Source organism: Perognathus longimembris, chromosome 2, assembly GCF_023159225.1.
Source record: "Perognathus longimembris pacificus isolate PPM17 chromosome 2, ASM2315922v1, whole genome shotgun sequence".
NCBI lineage: Eukaryota > Metazoa > Chordata > Mammalia > Rodentia > Heteromyidae > Perognathus > Perognathus longimembris.
The window spans coordinates 68,033,590-68,049,767 of NC_063162.1; the positions used below are offsets into that span (position 1 = coordinate 68,033,590).

Here is a 16,178-nt window from a genome sequence, read left to right on the forward strand (position 1 = left end):
CCTGCCTCCAGAGCCTTTTATTTGTTTCCTGGCAGAGTTTTGGATCTACTTTGACTATTCCCCAGGCAACTTTGGGAGAAGGTGGAGCTACCAGACAGAGGTAGGGCCAAGTGGGTAGTCCTAGTCATTAGAAGCACAGCCTTGACAGAAACAGTAACACCCTGGCACTTCCTCCTCCTCTGTCTTGCCATCTGATCCCTGGGGGACAGATCCTGGCCCATGAACCGTCCCCGTGAGGTGAGCCCTCCCCATGAGGTGAGCCCTCCCTGTGAGGTAAGTCCTCCCTGTGAGATGCCCCCGAGGGTGCAAAGCCACAGGTCCAACTCTTCATGGACCAAACGCTCCAAAACTATGCGAGCTGATTAAACTTTCCTCTTTATAAATCAATTGTCTCTTGTATATTCCTTTCCGCCTTTTTTTCCCTTCTTGAAGTACTACAGTTTGAACTCAAGGCCTTGTGCTTGCTTGGCATGTGTTGTACCCCTTTGACCAATGCCCCTAGCACTTTTTTCACGTTAGTTGTCTTTGCCCAAGCAGACTGAACTGTGTATGTCTGGGATCATACAGATGTGCATAGTCGCGTGTCACCAAGGCCAGCTATTAGCCAACATGAGGGTACACTGACTTCGTGCGTGGACTGGCTTGAGACACAGCCTCCCTCCTTGTCTCTGCCTCCCGAGTGTCCAGGGTGTCTAGGGTTAAGCCCTTGTTCCCAGCTTGATTATCTCAGGTATTTTTGACAGTTGGAGAAATCTGACTAACACAACCCCCCATGTCTCTGATTATGGATTTAATAGCACAGTGAGATCTGAGTTCTTAAACTGAGCCCCAAATCATTTCCTTGCCAATCATATAAAGCCGTCAGGAGTAACTCCTACTTACACACATTTCCTCTGGAATATAATCCAGTGCCTTAACCTCCACAGGGCCAGAATTTTGTACCCAGTTTCTACATTAGTAGTGGGAACCCTGTGGGCCTCCTTGGGTCTTATGGGGACACTATTGGCTCTGAAGTTAGACTGCCTGAATTCATTATCTGTGAATATGAGATCAGTTGTACTACCTTCCTGTGCCTCAGTTCCCTTCCCTAATGGTGAGAATAACATCAGCCATCATCAAAATGAACTCCAAGAAGTGGAAACAAGAGGTTTGCTACTTCTTTTTGTGTGTACTGTTTGCAGTTATTTATTCTTCCTCCCTTCCCCTCCCTCCTTCCCTCCCTCCCTCTCTCATCCCCCCCTTCTCTTTCCTGTTCCTTTGGTTAATTCCCTGTTGTTACTCTTTTTTATTTCTGTACCCTTTGTCTTGTATGTAAGTTTATCTGATTGGGGGAAGGGAAGGGGAATCACGGAAACTGTAGGACAAAGGGTAAACCAATGCAACAGTGATACCAGACACTATGTTGGAAATGAACTTTACAACTTGGTGGGGAGAAGAGTTGGAGGGGAGAGGAATGAGTGAAAATGAGGGAGGAGTTAACACTATTTAAAAAGAAATGTACTCATGACCTTACCTATATAACTGTAACCCCTCTGTATGTCACCTTTGAAATGTAAACTTTTAAAAAAGAATATTTGGGAGCCGGGTGCCAGTGGCTCACACCTGTAATCCTAGCTACTCAGGAGGCTGAGATCTGAGGATTGTGGTTTGAAGCCAACCTGGACAGGAAATTAAATCACAGAAAAAGCCAGAAGTGGTGCTGTGGCTCAAGTGGTAGAGTGCTAGCCTTGAGTAAAAGGAGCTCAAGGACAGTGCAAAACAAAACAAAACAAAAAACTATGGAATCTATGGGGTAATGTGTTTAAGGTGCTCAGAAGTTTAGCTGCTAGTTATACTGTTATTCCTCTTTTCATCAGGAAAGAGGTTGAAACCTAACCACAGCCCCAGGTCAAATCTCTGTGGCTCCCACTCAGATCCTTGGGGCTGAGTTGGGTCATCCTGGGAAAGGACCATGACCACCTCTGTGCCCATCTGCTGTGACTGTCTGTCTAATTGGCCAGTGGGTGACCAGCTTGCCCATGCCCTTCAGACACGGTCTCACCTCCCGGCTCTGGGCCCAGACATGGCATCCTAGGTAGGTCAGTTCCCGCTCTGCCCCACATCCATGCCTACTGAATTTGGCCTCTGATTGCCCTCCCCTTCCACAGGCTTTGAGAGGAAATTATTCTATGTGACTGTCTTCTAGAGGGCACAGATATGAAGGGCCTCAGCCTCTCTGGCTGAGATTTTTAAAATACCTTTCTACCTATAAAAAGTTGTTGTTATTAAGTAGTTCTTCAAAGTAAGTAAGTAGTTCTTCAATTCCATAAGTCAGGTTATGAGTACAGTGCTTGTTGGACAATGTGACTTTACTTCTTTCTCCCCCATTTTCTCCTTCCTGTCCTTACCCACAAGTTGCATCATTTACTTTTTACATGTATATGTTGAGTACAATGACTGCATTTGTTCATGCAGTCTCCCTTCCATTCCTGTGCTCCCCTTTGTCCGTGACCCCTCCTACCCCCCAAAAATGCATGTTTACATTTCCTAGCATTCACTTTGATAAGCAGTATTTCCATTGTTCTGAGGAGTTAGGTCTTTGGTTTTATTCTACTTTAGTTTGTGTGTGAATGAGGAGTCATATATCTATATCTATATCTGTATCTATATATTCTATATATATATATATATATATATATATATATCTTATGTATATGTTACCATGCCTTGTTGTATTTAAGATCTAGCTTTTGCATATGAGAGAAAACATGTGCTGTTTTGGTCTCTCTGAGCCTGGCTTACTTTACTTAACATGATTTGTTCTAGGCCCATCCATTCTCCTGCAAATGACATAATATTATTCTTTCTAGCAGGACAAGTACAATTCCATTATGTATAGGTGCCATATTTTTCTCAATTCACTCATCTGTTGTAGGGCATCCGGGCTGTTTCCATGATTTGGCTACTGTGAATACTGCTCTAGTGCTCTGGCTGAAATTTCTTTTTCTGGTCCCAGGGCTTGCACTCTGGGCCTGGGTGCTTTCCCTGAGCTTCTTTTTGTTCAGGGCTGGTGCTTTACCACTTGAGCCACAGCTCCACTTGGGGCTTTCTCTGTGATTAACTGGAGACAATTGGGCTTTCCTGCTTAAGTTGGTTTTAAACCATGACCCTCAGATCTCAGCCTCCTGAGTAGCTTGGATTACAGGCATGAGTCACCAGCGGACAGCTCTGGCTGAGATTTTTATGCTAAAGAGATTCGTTCTGTGTGTGGATAGCTCTGAGAAGGACAGGAGAATGCATTCTTTTGTAGAGTTCTGAGTTTATCCTACCATGTCTACATGGTGAAAATCACTGTGTTCTAGCTGTTTCCTGTCAGGAAGAGGGGCACTATAGGGCAGTCTGCAGAAGCAGAGTGCTTTCTCATTCATGCCTTTCTTGCTCTCTGCCATCTGTTCTACTCATACTGCTGGGCACCCTGGTCAAAAGTTTAAAGAAAAGGACCAAGTCTGTGTCTAGTCCTGGGATCTGATTCATCATGAGCCTCGGTCAATCAAGCTATCTCTCTCCCTCAACTTCCAGGGACCTGCTCTTTTTGCCTTCTGGTTACTATGGCTACACGACCCATAAATTCTTATCACTGGACTCTTCTGTAAGGCAGATAACCTCAGGAAGCTAAACCTGGACCCTCATACTAGCCCTGTCTCTCCCACCTTCTAGCTTCTCAGGAGGCTGAGACCCAGAAGATCACAGTTCAAAGCCTGCATGGTCAGAAAAGGCTGTGACACTGTGGTTCCAAAATAACCATCAGAAAGCAGGGCTATGGGCTCTGCCTCAGTAAAGAGAAAGCAAGTCCAGCAAATGAGTTCAACTCAGCTCCTGAGTTCGAACCCTAATACCACATAAACAACAGGGGATCATATAGCACCATTTGGCTTTTCACATTGGCCTGTCATGTCTTATTCCTGTGTTCTGTTTGCCTACATGGATACCTAGTGTTCCACTGACACACCCCAGTGGCTCACTGGCTCTGGCCAGTCAGGGCTACTGCACTTCTAGGCTGGCCTCTGGCAGCTCAGAGTAGGCCAGAGCATGCCCAGCAGCATGCCCAGCCGCTCTTAGCCCTCTTCCTGCCTCGCCTGTGCTGTAAGCCACCCGGAACATTTCCCATAAGTTGTCTTGCATGAAGAATCTCCAAACCCATTTTTTAAAGCCCATCATCATAAAACAAACAACAACACACACCAAGCAATGAACAGCTTCTTATGCCGCTGGAAATCTAAGTGCCTTCCTCTTACATGTGATTGCCAGCTGAATCCAGCCAGCTGTGGCCTCCTTTTTCCTTCCACAGAGTTAGAAGTAGGAGCCCTGCCTGGCTCTGCTTGGGGCTGCCTCTGAACCCCCAAGTGCCTTGCCCTGCACTCTTGCTTTCATTAAGACCTCTTCCACATAGCCTTCTCTGAGCTATCCCAACTTTAATCACTTTTATATTCTTTTGACATTTTATTAGCATACAAGATAGATAATATAAAATATACTTTATCATGTGGTATAATACTATCAAAGGAACAGAACTAATACTGCATTAATGTTTCCATTCTTGTCTGATTATGGATTTGGGGACCTGGATTCCTTTCTTTATTACTCTAGGAGGTTTTACCTGGCTAGAGTACTTCTTTTGGGCTTTCTTTTTTTCTATGATCAGAATTATAACTCAGGGTTTCATCTTTGCTCAGCTTGTTTGCTTGACTGGTGCTCTACTACTAGAGCTATACCTACAACCCAACTTTTTGCTGGTTATTTTGGAGATGGAATGCTATACTCAGGCTGGCTTTGAACTGTGATGCTCTGGATCTCATCCTCCTGAGTAGCTATGATTACAGAAGTGATCCACTGGTCCCCAGTTCTTTAGGGCCTCTTAACATTTGAGGGCAGAAGTAAGGTTGAGCAGCATGAGAATGGGCTCAGCCCAGAGGCAGCACTGTGGGTTTGGCTGGATGGGAAGGGCACCTGAGGAAGCCTGAGTGAATGGAAAGGAAAGGATTTTAGGAATATTACTATAAACACTAGATTTCTTTTCTCAAAATTTAAAAAAATCACAAGAACAAGCCTGAAATTCCTCTAGGAAATGTAGTGTGACTTTAGCCACAATGTTCTTTTAGCATGGTTTCCATGGGGTTAGACAACAGCAGGGTGACATAATCTTGACGCTCATTCTCTTGCAAAGGTTTACATGGAATTATGCTTGTTCCCGACAGAGATCCAGTGAAGCAGTGTGAGTTGCACAGGTGAGTGTTTAGTCTCCTCCAGTAGACTTAAATGGAGGCTTAAAGCCTCTGCCCAAATGTTTATTACCCTCACCTTGAGACATCCCCTTGAAAATGAGAACATGTGGCTAAACTTGGCAGTCCTTGGTGCAAACCTTAGCTGTACAGACTGAAAAGGTACAAGGTGCAATAGGCCTGCTGAAACCTGCTGGGATCCAAATGAAGCTTCCCAGCAACATGCCACACTACCCATCTGGATTGGGGTCTGATGAGGACCCTGTGTGTGGGCAGAGCTGCTGCCTCCAGCTCCAGCAGTTCCAGTCCAGGTTTTACTGCGTGGTCAGCAAGGGGAGAGCAGGTACAGAAGGGACTTCAGTCAGTGGAGGGAAGGCAGTCAGTTCTCCCCAAAGCCATGCCTTTCCTTCAGTGCCCTTCAGTCTCTCACTTGGGCTGCACACAATTTCCCTGTAGAACACTCTCAGCTTTTAAGCCATGCAAAGCCGCACCAAGATGTCCCTTTCCAGAGCAGAAAACAATGCTGAAGGCAAATTCCTTCCCTGACCACTCTTGGAGCGATGCCCACAAGCCCTAATTCAAAGCCTCCTAATTACACAGCACACCTGGTGTTTATAGAGCGCCCACTCTCCCAGATGCATACCTGACACTCCACTTGTGCTTTCTCAGGTAGTTTTCATGAGGTCACCTTGTGGGGGATGGACATGGCCTTCATTTTATAGATGAAGAGAGAGAGTCTGAGAGTCTGGCAGGAGACACTGAAGGGATGTGGAGTCAACAAGCACCTGGGGTAAATAAATCACTTCACTCGGAAAGAGGTCTCCTGCTGGAGCTCAGGGTGAGCAGGAAAATTCTGGCAGCTTCCAGATATGAAACTTGTAGAGTCAGGAGCTACTGCAGCTTAATGTTGTTGTATATTTTTTATTTTATTTATGTATTTATCTGTATTTTTAAATTATATTTTTCAGTGCTCGTACAAGGCTTGAACTCAGGGCCTAGGCATCGGTCCTGAGCTTTTTCTACTCAGAGTCAGTGCTACCACTTGAGCCATACAAGTTCACTTCTGGTTTTTTTTTTTTTTTTGGCCAGTCCTGGGCCTTGGACTCAGGGCCTGAGCACTGTCCCTGGCTTCTTCCCGCTCAAGGCTAGCACTCTGCCACTTGAGCCACAGCGCCGCTTCTGGCCGTTTTCTGTATATGTGGTGCTGGGGAATCGAACCTAGGGCCTCGTGTATCCGAGGCAGGCACTCTTGCCACTAGGCTATATCCCCAGCCCTCTGGTTTTGTTTTGTTTTCTGAAACAAGAGTCTCAAGAACTTTCCTGCCTATGCTGGCTTCGAACTGTGATCCTCAGCCTCCTGGGAGCCTCTGGTGCCTGGCATTGTTTTTAAGTTAGGGTGATTCTAGGGTCTGAGTGTAACCCTCCTCCCCTACCAATTCAAAGGTTAAGACTGAAATGTCAATAGAAGAGTAGCAACAGGTAGGGCTTTTGGAGGAGATGACAGAGCAGTGAATGACCTGTGCAAGAGATTGAAGAACACACCCTGGCATCTTGGACCCTTCTTTCTGACACAGCAAGAAGGTGCTGTGTTTGAAGAACAAGAGGAGTCCTTATCAGACACTGAGTCCTGGACCTTTCAGGCTCTGGAACTGTGAAGAATAAGTTGCTATCATTTATACTTCATCCAGACTTAGGTGCCTGAATGCACTAAGACAGATACTGTGATGGAGAGGACGTGCTGCAATGGGGTTCAAGCGCCATTGTTCTCCGGGTGATTGCTGGTGTGAAACTAGGTCATGTGTCCTTGCTGGGAAGTGACAGAAGAAACGGCAAAGGGATCATATCTGGGAGACTGACCTGGGAGGTGAAAGACGATTGGGGCTGATGGCACTAGCCACATGACCACAGTTTCTTGATTACACTGGACAGTGTGAAAGATGTATCCACAACTGTGATGACACAAGCCATGTGAAGAAGGAAGCCCCCTTGGTTGTGATCTCCTGTGGCTCTTACCAACCCAGTTCTAACCACATGACACAGCTCTCTCACCTGGAATTTGAGGTAGGTGGACACACAGCAGATTTCACCTGGAGATGAAGACCAAGATGGTCAGCATTGTCTATCACCTCCTCCCCAGGTGCTTCACTTCTGAAGGACTCCTGATGGGAGCATGCAAACAATGCCAGTGGCAAGAAATGAAAAATAAAACCACTTGGTGATATCACCTCCCTCTGGTTAAGATAGCTGTTACCCAAAACATGAGAGATCACAAATGGTGAGGCTGTGGAGGAAAGGGAACCCTAGCTTACTGTGATTGGACATAGAGACTGAGGCTAACATCTTGGAAAAGACTATGGAGATTCCCAAGGAAATTACAAATGAAATTGCAACAGGATCAAGCAGTCTCTTTTGAATGATAGTAAAGGTCAATGGAGAGAGTGAAGGGTAACTATGGCTGAAGTACTTCATGTGCATGTAGGATAATAGAACAATGACACTTTGTTGAGAGAAGCAAGGAGGAGAAGAAGTAAGGGAAACTGGTGGAGGGATGAGTTTGACTGGGGTATTTCGTATGCATATATGGAAATATAATAATCAAATCCCCTTGTTAATAACTAAGTTAATAACTAAGAAATCTTGTAAAAATTATTCTAAAATGTGCTAATTCAGTCCCTTTAACAATACACCATACTCATCATTTGGTCCCCATATTATAGCACTGTTCCTAAAGTCAAATTCTCCATGTCCCTAGTGAAAAATCATGCCAGACAATAGAAAATGACTCAGGATATACATATGTACACATATATGTGTGTGTTTGTGTGTGTATATGCAATGTGAGAGTAGATTTCCATTAGGAAAAAATAACAAAAAGCAAAAAAGCACAAATAAGTTTTAAAAACCTACAGAAATGAAAGGAAAGGGGGCTGGGGATATGGCCTAGTGGCAAGAGCGCTTGCCTTGTATACATGAGGCCCTGGGTTCAATTCCCCAGCACCACATATACAGAAAATGGCCAGAAGTGGCGCTGTGGCTCAAGCAGCAGAGTGCTAGCCTTGAGCGGGAAGAAGCCAGGGACAGTGCTCAGGCCCTGAGTCCAAGCCCCAGGACTGGCCAAAAAAAAAAAAAAAAAAAAAAAAGAAATGAAAGGAAAGTTTAAAAATTTATTTTTGTACATTTAAAAATTATTGTTATTATATAGGTTATATGCCAAGGAAAATTATTTTATATTACCATTTTAATTCAAGAAAATACAATTTCCATTGGAAAAATATGTTTATCACTATCTATAGACAATAAGAAGTCTTATTTTTGGATCATAGAGCAAAAACTTCTATAAGCTTCTGGATAATAGTCTGCATTTTTTTTTATAGCAAGAGGACTTTTGATTTTGCCTGCCTGCCTTCTTTCCTCCCTCTCCTCCCCTCCCTCCCTCCCTCCCTCCCTCCCTCCCTCCCTCCCTCCCTTCCTCCCTTTCTTCCTCCCTTCCTTTCTTTTTGTGCCAGTCCTGGGACTTGAACTTGGGGCCTGAGCACTGTCCCTGAGCTTTTGTGCTCAAGGCAAGTGCTCTACTTCTTGAGCCACAGAGTCACTTGTAGCTTTTTGGTAGTTATTGGAGATAAGAATTTCAAGAACTTTCCTGCCTTGGCTGGCTTTGAACTGTGATCCTCAGATCTGCCTCCTGAGTAGCTATAATCCAGGTATGAGCCACAGGAACCCAGCTGACTTTTGAGTTCTTAACGAATCTTTGAAAAATGTTATATTAGAGCACTATAAAAATCCAATCTCAATTTGTTGATTTGGCACATTTCCAATTATATATTTTTGAAAATGCAAATTATTTTACATCAAAAATATAAATTTGGTCAAGCACTGGTGGCTCACAACTGTAATCCTAGCTACTCAGGATGCTGAGATCTGATGATCATAGTTCAAAGTCAGCCGGGGTAGGAAAGTCTGTGAGAGTCTTATCTCCAATTAACCACCAAAAAAAGAGAGCCAGAAGTAGAGCTATGGCTCAAGTGGTCAATTACTAGTCTTGAGTAGAAAAAGCTCAGGGACAGTGCTCAGGCCCTAAGGTCAAGCCTCAGGATTTAGCACAAACACAAACTGTGTGTATGAGTGTGTGTGGGGGGGGGATTCGGATAGTATCTTGCTATGTAGCCGATCTTAGCCTTGAACTCAAAATCCTCCTTCCTCCATCTCCCAAGTGCTGTAATTATAAGCCTGCACCCACCACCCTTGACTCATTTAAACTATTGCAGCTATAATTCATTGTAACATTTTTAATTTATTTGATTTATGTGTGTCTTAAGTTAACATGCAAATCATTTTCAAGCTCAATTAAGCTTTGTCTTGATAATTTTTTATTTTTGACAAATTATATTTGTCAATTTATGCAATTTGAAAAATTATACTGCATTAGTATATAATAACATCTTCTTAATATGTTGATCATTCATTTGATATATTTGCAAAATGCAAATATCCACCCTTTTCATTTAACTCTCATCCACCTTCCCAAAACAAAATACTGACAGCCCAACAAATATGCTGAGGACCAGAATCTATTCTGGTTTACACAAGAATGATTTTTACATATCATTTTCCTAAGGTGTTAAACTTTCAGTTAGTTAGATCCTAATCTTTACAGGCCATTGTCTTTGTATGACACTGCTCATTAGCTAGGCACACTGTGGCACAGGCTTTTAATCTGAATATGTGGAAGAAGTTGGAGGTTCTCAACTGTGGGACCAACTCAGGCTACACAGCAAGTTCAAATTCAGCCTGAGCTGACACACAAGAGTATTCAATAAGAAGTGTTTTTTTTTTTAAAGGATACTATTCCTCAATCAAGTTTAAATAAGTCTTCGTTCAATGATAACAATGCTTATATACATTTAAAGAGCTCTTTATACATTTTTTTCTAATAATAGTTAAATTATGTTTTTGCATTGCTAATAAAGATGAATATATGAAATGATTTGTGATTTTTGGATAAATATATGACAATTTTTCTACATATGACAGAAATCTTTATACACTGCCTTGGAAGGTGTAACATTATTGCTAGGTTTTTGTTTTCATGCTGGTATGAGGGTTTGAGCATTAGGGCCTTGTGCTCTTGCTCAGCCTTTTCTCTATGGCTGGTGCTCAACCACTTGAGTCACACCTCTAGTTTCAGATTTTTGCTGGCTAATCAAATATAAGAGTCTCCTGGATTTGCTTTCCCAGGCTGGCTTTGAACCATGATCATCAGTCTTCAGCTAGAATCATAGGTGTAAAACATTGGTACCTGGTGCTGGATTAATTTTTAACACAGATCCTTATCTCTTTGTTGGCTCATGTGAATGAAGACACCGGAAATTTTATACTGTCAAAAATATACTGTAAATAGTGCTGCAGTGAACATGGTTGTGCTGGTAGCTTTAGTGTGGTCTTACTTGTAATCCTTTGGGTAAATGCCCAGAAGTGGGGTTCCTGGGTCATCGGGGAGCTCTATGTTTAGCCTTTTGAGGAACCTCCACACTGCTTTCCAGAGTGGTTGAACAAGTTTACACTCCCACCAACAAACAGTGTAGTATCTTTCCCTTTGGCCACATCCCCACCAGCATCTGTTGTTATTAGTTTACTTGATAATGGCCATTTTATTGGGGTGAGGTGGAATTTCAATGTAGTTTTTTTTTTTTTTTTTTTTTTTTTTTGCCAGTCCTGGGGCTTGGACTCAGGGCCTGAGCACTGTCCCTGGCTTCTTTTTGCTCAAGGATAGCACTCTGCCACTTGAGCCACAGCGCCACTTCTGGCCATTTTCTGTATATGTGGTGCTGGGGAATTGAACCCAGGGCCTCATGTATACGAGGCAAGCACTCTTGCCACTAGGCCATATTCCCAGCCCTCAATGTAGTTTTGATTTGCATTTCTTTTATGGCCAGGGATGTTGAGCAATTCTTTATGTGTCTCTTGGCCATTCTCATTTCCTCTTCAGAAAAGTCCCTCTTTAAGTCTTTAGCCCACTTACTAATGGGGCGGTTGTTTCTTTGAGGATTTGTTTTGGGGAAACTTGATTTTTTGAGTTCTAAGTTCTCCAAAATATGGAAACAAGTGATTTATCATTGATGTTGTTACTTTTAATGTACTATGTGAAATTATTTTTTTCTTCTGCTCATTTTCCCTATGATTTAGCCCCTGTTGTCACTGCATTTGTTTCTGATATACTGGGTATTTTATATATGTTTGTCTGAATTAGGGAAGGAAAGGGGAATATTAAAATGGTGAGACAAAGGGTAAAAGGTGAACCAATGCAACATCAGTACTTACACAGCAATATGTTGTAAACTGTACAACTGGGGAGGGGGGTTGGGGAAGAGGGAAGGTGGAAGAAAAATGAGGGAGGGGGTAACAAGTTAGAAAAGAAATGTACCCGCTACCTTACATATGTAACTGTAACCTCCCTGTACTTCACCTGGACAATAAAATTTTTAAAAATTAATTTAAAAAAGTATATGGGAGACATGACATTTGACTTTGGACTGATCACAATGAAATTCCCACCAAGAGATTTCCTTTTCTTTAATATTTATTCCCCTGACTTAAGGTAAAGTCTTACAAGTCGTGCTTTTGCCTGTGCCATGGAGAAATGCCACCACCCCAAGACTTCAATTAGGTTCTCATGCCATTTCTCAAATTAGTTAGAGGAAGAAAACAGGCCCATAAGAAAAAAAGACAAACTCTTTTTACTGAACTCTCATCATAGGTTGGTTAGTGAAGCCAATTATGAAGTCTAGCAACCACTATTGTTTTGGTTGTTACTGATGTTTTGGAGGATTTTATTGCATGTCACTTGCAGAAGTCAACTTCATACTCCCACCAAGCCATGTATCTTTTGCTAAATGATGGTATTTGTAAAGCGAGAGATCTGCATGACGTGGCACCTTGGCCTCACAGGTAGGATGGAGGGATGTGTTCTGGACCTTGGCAGCAGGACAGAGAAGTTTCAGCTGACACAGTAGGAAAGAGAAGCCAGGAAACTTTTGGGCAGATGGCAGCAGAAATTGAGTTTGGAGCATTTTTGTTTGGGCATTGGTGAGTCAAGGGAGATAATTATTAAGGAAAAAGAATTCTCTAGTGAGGAATTTCATTATAGCTAGCTCAAAGTAAAGGCCAGCAGCCACAGCTCATAAAATCCTACCCCTTTGTACCTGGGCAGCACCAAATTTCCTAATTATTCATTCTGCATGAGCCAACATGCAAAAGAATTGCTGGAGTCATTACCAGGACCAGACACACAGGAGTGTATAGAGGGGAGGAATCAGGTCTTCCATCTTCAAATCTCAGGCTTTGAAAAAGAATCGATTTCACAAAATGTTTACCAAACAAATAAATAAAAAATGAGAGTGTGCCTCTAATCCTAGCTACTCAAAAGGCTGAGTTCTGAGGACTGTGGTTCAAAGCCAGCTTGGGGGGAAAGTTCATGAGACTCATCTCCAATTAATTATCAGAAAACTTGGAGTGGCACTGTGTCTTCAAGTGGAATAGTGCTGGCCTTAAGCAAAAACAGCTCAGGGACAGTGCCTAGTCCCTGAGCTCAAACCCAGGACTGACAAAAGAAAAAGAGAGAGAGAGAGAGAGAGAGAGAGAGAGAGAGAGAGAGAGAGAGAGAGAGAGAGAGAGTGAGTGTGTTCCAGATGTCGTTTTTCTTGAACCACAAGTCAAATGGCACTGATAACTTCAGATTTCTGGCCATATTTCTTTTCCCCTGACAACTGGAAAGCTAGAAAAACAAACAGCTCCACTCCCTTTCAGGCCTGCTATACGGAATGAATGAACATCTGGCCAAGAGCTCTCACATCCAGATAGAACAAAATAGAGAAAAGATTTATCCATGAAAGTACTCTTCCAAACCTAAGCAGAAGAGAAAAACCTGGACTCAAGGTACTTTAAATTTCTTTTCATCTAGAAAACATGAAGTCTACACAAAAGAAATTAGCAGTATGGAGCTTATGGGGGAAACATACCTCAACTTTCACAATGTTTTATTTTTAATGACAGAAAAAAATTTAGAAACGATCTTGATAGGATATACAAAACAGGCTTGTACATGCAGAAATGTTAGTAGATCATAAATGGGCCTGACATTATTTGTGTATTGTCTCCATCCTGTGGAAATGTGGCAAGAGCCAAAATCCAGAGGAAAAATGTAGAATAATCTGAACACATTGAGGCCATGGGCAAGGAGCCTTGAAGGAATAAGTCAAGCTGTAGTAAAACTGAAAGAACATGTTTTGGAAGCATGGTGTCACCTATAGTGTAGATGGAGCCCACTTGGTAGAGTCATGAAATAGCAATTAAGGGATTTGGGACAAAAAGTCCCAAGCCCAAAGGCTTATGTACACTACACAAAGCTTTCCTGAGTACTAAAAGAGAAGCTGTCTGGGTTGGGCTGGATGGCTCTTACCCTACAATTCTAGAGCTCACAACTTTATACTGAAAATCTTTCTAAGGATCTCACTAAATCTTTTAACTTGTCTCTTTTTGCAAGACATGGGTATAAATGAAGGCAATACAACAGGAAAAAGGACAAGGAAGATAAATTTTCACTTCAGTCATTTGTGCTGAACAACAAGAATGATCAAAGTTACTCACGTTCCACGAAGTAAGAGCTAGAGTCAATCTTCCAGATGATCTGACCACGATGAGAGCCATTCACTCCACGGTTCTTATAATCCAGGAAGTTTTCAGACAACACTTCATCTGTATGTGCAGTAGAAGAAAACAGAGCAGAGAAATATATCTGTCAACCTCATCATCAGAGGAAGAAAGAATAAAAGCTATTCCATTTCCAGCTCCACAGAAGAAAGAGCACCTGGAATCAGGAGCAGAGCTGATAGCTTCCTCAGAGATCATCAGCACCCCAACCCCCTTTTTAGCTCAGAGATCTCCTTGCCAGACACTCCTGGCAAGTGCTCATCTAGCTGGCTTTTAAACATCTTTGGAAACAAACAATCCTGGCTATGCAGTTCATTTTCTCTTTGGAATAGCACTTGTATGTGTGAAATCTCCACACAAAAATCTTCCTCCCAGAACTTCTATGAGATGGTTCTCATTTGAAACTGAGGAGACATAAAGACAACATCCAATATACTTTTCATCCCAGAGCCCTATTCTTAGCATGTCTTTTCTGGCCTGGACATTGTAACCACTGTATGCATGAGACTCTCCATCCCTTTATGAACTTGTGCACTCATTTTTTCATTCAGCAGTTGAAGTTCCTGTACCAGAGGACGGAGAAAGGGCAAGTGCTGTATTTTTTGGCCAATCAATCAATCTGGTCTCTTCTGAAGCAATGCTTGCAAATCATTCAGAAGACAACATTCAACACAACACCAAGAAATAAATGCACTAATGTAACCTGATATAAGAGACATGAAGGAAGAAAATGAGATGATTTGATGATGAAGAAAACTATCAAGACAGGGAGTGCTGAGGGATGAAAAGAGCTACAGGGGTGTGATGCTGATAAAGGTAGGTCTATGGAGGGCAGGGTGTGGAGCTACTGCTGCTTCTTTGCTCACCACATTGCAATCCACTTATGTCCTTTCTACAGCTGGAACCTGAGATGGATGGTACATTCCTGAAGAAGGCAGATCCTAGATGATCAAAGCGCTCAGTGCCGTTGAAGTTAGGGATATGAATACCTTGTTCTTCTCGAGGGCCTTTGCAGTTCCACTTCACCAGTGAATCATGATGTGAGCTAGCTGGAGTGCAGGCTGCAGGGAATGCCGTTATTTGAGAGTCTAAATGCATCCCAGAGTTTGGAGGGACAACCTGAACAAGGGTCTCTGGGGGCAGGCCCAGTGCCTGGCTCCTCAGGAGCGATGTAAGTTTTCCTCCTCAGGTTGGTTGCATTTCTCATCCTGCAGTTGGCTGAACCCAGGAAACAGATGATGATATATGGGAATGAGGCTGAGCTTGAGACCACAGGATCAGCTCTTGAGGTTTTTTGTGCCATTTACCAGTGGTACTATTTCTACAGCCTCTGAGTCTTCATTGGCAAAATGGGGATAGTTGTAACTTCAGCCTCTGCGGTGAGGGGTGATGGTGAATGAAACAACTGGTCAGTGTCCTTCTAACATGTATGTTGAGTACATACTTTTGGTTGCCCCTTCTTTGAAAAGGTGACTGAGTAGAGTAATACCATTTCTGCTTCATTAACAGCAAGAACTGTTTGTATCTTCTGGAAAATCATTTGTTTGCAAAATTTGCCAGTCTTTATATATTCACAGCGTGTGCTCTCAGCCCTGTTTGGGTTACTAAGATAATTGTATAATATGTTCTTACAGTAATTGCCTCATTTCTTTAAAAAAAAAAGCATAATGTTTTCCTAGCTCCCTGGGTGAGTCTAACACCCAGGTAGAAATTTGCCTTATTGTGGGAATTCTCCAACAGGTGGTATTTACCTACATTTATCTGTTCTGGTCAGCTGAATAGTCTTCTTTAATTGTTATGGTCAGGTATTCACAGTCAGTGACATCTAGGACGGGAATATATTCATTTCTGTGCCAGATAATGTGTGCTGTATAATTGGCTCCATTCTATGCATTGTGCAGTGTACAAGATATTGACTATATTTTCTCAAGGAGTTCTAATATAGTTGAGTGTCTATTCAATCAAAGTTAATTTCTTAGTAGGGGAAGCATAAAAATGGATAATGAAGAAGAGAAAAGGATTCTGCAGTCATGAATCCAATGTATATCCTACAAAGTTAAGAAGAGTGAGGGAAGGGGTGGATAAAGGGAGGGATGGGCAAGAATGTGGAAAGGGGTGACATTGATCAAAATATACTGTATCATTGATCAAGATACATTGCATCATAAACTGCTTTGTTAAGTGGCAATTCTTTTTACAACTACTTAAAGATAA

At 42.5% G+C, this 16,178-nt stretch overlaps 1 protein-coding gene across 1 annotated transcript in view; it reads right to left on the bottom strand.

The window, feature by feature from the left end:
- Hecw1 (HECT, C2 and WW domain containing E3 ubiquitin protein ligase 1) overlaps positions 1–16,178 on the bottom strand; it is a 288,520-nt gene that overhangs the window by 123,799 nt on the left and 148,543 nt on the right. The window contains exon 3 of the mRNA XM_048339413.1: positions 13,902–14,009. Coding sequence (XP_048195370.1) covers positions 13,902–14,009 — 108 coding nt within the window. The remainder of the gene's footprint in view (positions 1–13,901; positions 14,010–16,178) is intronic.